Source organism: Sinocyclocheilus rhinocerous, unplaced genomic scaffold (assembly GCF_001515625.1).
Source record: "Sinocyclocheilus rhinocerous isolate Xijiao unplaced genomic scaffold, SAMN03320098_v1.1 scaffold1243, whole genome shotgun sequence".
NCBI lineage: Eukaryota > Metazoa > Chordata > Actinopteri > Cypriniformes > Cyprinidae > Sinocyclocheilus > Sinocyclocheilus rhinocerous.
The window spans coordinates 3,069,383-3,073,343 of NW_015626033.1; the positions used below are offsets into that span (position 1 = coordinate 3,069,383).

At 35.0% G+C, this 3,961-nt stretch overlaps 1 protein-coding gene across 2 annotated transcripts in view; it reads right to left on the reverse strand.

Annotated features, from left to right (window-relative positions):
• Window positions 1–2,894, reverse strand: part of LOC107707932 (actin filament-associated protein 1-like 2) — a 40,116-nt gene extending 37,222 nt beyond the window's left edge. For both annotated transcript variants that reach the window (XM_016512065.1, XM_016512062.1), the window contains exon 1: window positions 2,731–2,894. In XM_016512065.1, the coding sequence (XP_016367551.1) occupies window positions 2,731–2,746 (16 nt within the window). In that variant the 5' untranslated portion in view covers window positions 2,747–2,894. The remainder of the gene's footprint in view (window positions 1–2,730) is intronic.
• Window positions 2,895–3,961: the final 1,067 nt, after the last annotated feature.

Sequence of the window (3,961 nt, forward strand, 5' to 3'; positions counted from 1 at the left end):
CTTCAGTGTCACATGATCCTTCAGAAATCATTCTAATATGCTGATTTGCTCAAGAAACATTTCTTATTATTATCAATGTTGATATTTTTGTGGAAACTGGATATATTTTTTCTTTACATACTGTAAAAAATGACCGTGAATTTAATGGTAAAAGACTGTAAAAATGCTACAGTAAAATCCTGTTAAATGGTTAACGGTAAATTCCCCTACTATATACGGTGAAAAACTGTATTGGACATTACATGTATTGGACATTCATTTTACGGTAATATATCGTTTTTGGAAGTGAAAAAGACCGTATCATTTACAGTGAATAACCGTAAATTGACATTCCCAGAATTCCCTGCGTTACATTTCAAATTTGATGTTTTTTTGTTGAAATAACTATGTTTCTTTTTAGTTTTTTCTTATCAGTTTTGTATATTAGGGTTGTGTGTTACACCTAATGTTGTTAAATTAATGTTTATTGCATTATTTCAGTTTCATGTGTGTTACCATGATGGTGTTTAGTGTTTGTGTGAATGACACTGTGCACCTTCTATATATGTTATTATTTAAAAGCTGCTTGTGATAGGCTTTGGTTCATTGTGTGACTTTCTCATCACCACCTGCATTTGGTGGTTATCAGTGTATTACAAAGGTACAAAACATATTTTAGTACTTTAATAGGTTGGTATATTAACATTATATCAGTTAATGAAATTACGGTATTTAACTGTAAATTTAAGTTAAAACCGTAAAACCTAAAACGTTGCTACCGTATTTTTTACGGTAAAATTCCGGCAACCACAGCTGCCGTTTTTTTTACCGTAAATTTTACAAAAAAATGTTTACAGTGTACAGCAGAAAGGGACATTTTCAGTAAATAATCATTAAAATTTCGGTTCTGTTCCTTACACAAAGTTTTCAAAGATTTAGAATATAGTGTTAAGGCCAGCTCATACCAAAGACAATAACTATAATTACAGCATAATAATTGTTCATAGGGAAGTCCACAACACAACTTTAACAATAACAAAACAGAGGAACAATACTGTAGGAATTACTCTCCAGCTGATTTCCAGCTAATGAACAATAAAAACAGCCAATCAGAGCCCTCTCGACATTAAAGCGCATGAGGATTTAAAGCGGCAGGTAACAAATAATAAACAGAATGTTATAGTCTGTTGGTGTGGATGTTAGTATAGTTATCATTATATATATCTTTATAATTATCGTTGTTGGTGTAAACAGGCTTTAATTTTACAAGAATGCGGAAGTTCACCCCACAGTCACTTTATAAAGACAATGACACAAAGGAACAATATCATTGGAATCACTTTCAGAACATTTCTTTTTCTCCAGCTGATGAACAATATAAACACTGGCAGCCAATCAGAATCCTGCACATAACTTCAAAGAGCTTGAGTGTTTAAAGCAGCAGATGACTTAAGTGCATTGTAGGGTTTTAATAAACAGAACTTTATCATGCATTGGTGTGGACTCCAATATAGTTATCGTTAGTTATATTTATAGTTATTGTTTATAGTGTATAATAGTCATGTTGAGCAGTTTTATGATGCTTTTTTTTGTTGTCATTTTTGGAATTTGACAGTCCCTGATCACCATTCACTTTCATTATTTGGAAAAGCACAGCATGAACATCCTGTCAATCATCTCTTTTTGTGTTCCACAGAGAAAGAAAAATCATACTGCAATGACATAAGGATGAGAAAATTAAGATATAACTTTCATTTTGGGTAAACTAACTGTAAAATAAGCATTATAGCACACTTATGATGCAATTTCAGCTAGACATAGTATCATTTATAATTATGCTGAATACTGAAGTATCAAAAAGTGACACTGAATCAATTTAAACTGATGTTAGGGTTAGACAGACAGGAAGTGACATATTCAGTCAAAAATCAGTATAGAGGCTGTCATGCAAATAACAAGAACAAAATACCAAAACCTGACCAAATAGTCTACTTCATTAACTGAAGTCTGCACAGCACAGGAAGTGGAATTATGAAGTGAAAACCTTTGTCTGTTGTGGTACAGAGGTTTTTATTGTTCAAACACCTCTTACCCCAGTGTCCAAGAACTGTGGTCTATTGCTGCTGCTAATACATTTGACAAATCAGTTTAATAGCTATGTTATAAATGATCATTAGTGTCTGATTGTTGATGTTGTTATTATTATTATTGTTGTTGCTGTTATTAACATTAGACATGTTCAAGCTATTGCTGAACTGATGAACATTCTTTCAGAAACTTTTCCAGAAAGAAACATCGGTTTGCACAAAAAAAATAACATATTAGGGCTCTACATTCCTATGCATACAAAAAAGCTTAAACCACAGGAATCCAAAGAATTCTGGAAGAACAATTGTTGCTACTGGACAGAATCTCTCGTGAGCGTCTCTAACAGGCTAAATGCTTGTTTATTTATTCATTCAGAACTCGTATTCTAATCCTGGGAAGAATGCGAAACACACAGAGATGAAGAAATCAATGAACGAGCGCACTGAAATGTCAACTATCCCTGGAAACTGAATTTCCTCCTGTTGCATCCCTCTGGAGAGAGATCCCGCAGTTTCCCACGATCCGTTCTCCCAAATATTGAGGATCGGAAAGCATCGCAAAGGTTTAAAGTTGTTTACAGCGGACTATGTGTGTATACGAATATCTCCTCAGACACCATGCAAACAGACTCCGAGCGATAAACTTAACAATCGTTCCACTTACCTTTGTGCTTATCCATTCTTCACACGCGAAGAAGACTTTCCCTACTGTCTGCTGTCTTTATATGAAGCAGATCAGTCCAGACTGGTCTGTCAGGTTTACAGTCCTGGACAGTCCTGATTCCTCAAGGTTGTTTCTGATGTGATGTGATGAGATGTGATGTTATCCTCTCCTCTTCTACAGCTCTTTCAGATGCACCTCAAACTGTTGCGCTACTGCCGCGCCTCCTCTGCGCACGTCCTTGCTCAGCTCAACCTAATTTGCACTGTAATGAATATGCTTTGAAAGAGTTGTATATTCTAACTTAAGCACTGTAATACTTTTATGTATGAATACTAAGTCATTTGACGAAATTTCAGTGAGCATACAGTACTTTCAAAGTATATGCAGGAAGATACTTTTAAGTAATAACCAACAGTGTTTCAAAGCGGTCTTGCTGTCTACACCCTACATAGGCAGTTACCTTCTAACGACCATTCACACAGAACGCTTTTTTGCATTCCACTGCGCTGCTTTTCAATTGTTTTTGTAAACATGCGCTAGACCAGCGTGTTTCACTGTTGCCCTCGTCTTTTGCAGCGTCTGGCACTTTAGCTAAGTAGTTTAACATTTTAAAAAAAATTTTTTTTTACCATTTCACTATCATTTTAAAAGCAAAAACGCATTCAACTGCTTCTATGCTGTATCCTAACAGAAAAAATGACTGATTGGGATCGCTCATCGTGTTGCAAGTGAAAAGCGAGTCCTTCACAAGACTTTGCCTTAGCATATTGCTAAGCTAACGATAAGCATGTCATCTCAAAGTGACGCACTATCGATGCAATAATAAACATAAGGTTAGGTGCCCGAATAAACATAAAATACATTCCACACACAAATATCAGTTTTTAAAACAATTCTGAATTGGTTTGGGACGGGTAATACCACAGACCCCCAAATATAATTATCCTCTTCGGGGGACCCCCAACCCAAAATTTAAAATGTTGCTATATATAAAGACTCGTGTAGAAAGTACATTCATTCATTCATTCATTTATTTAAATATTATGTGTTATTAGCCTATTATTTATTTGTTTGTTTTTTTGTTTTTTTACAGTTATTTTTTTTTTTTACACTTTTCCAGTGACCCCCTATAGCAGTGGTCTTCACTATTTTTTTCATGGGAGCCGCACTGATAGGGCAAAGTCAATCGGAGAGCCACTTTTACCGCAAAGTATCAAAAGCTGCATCCAGT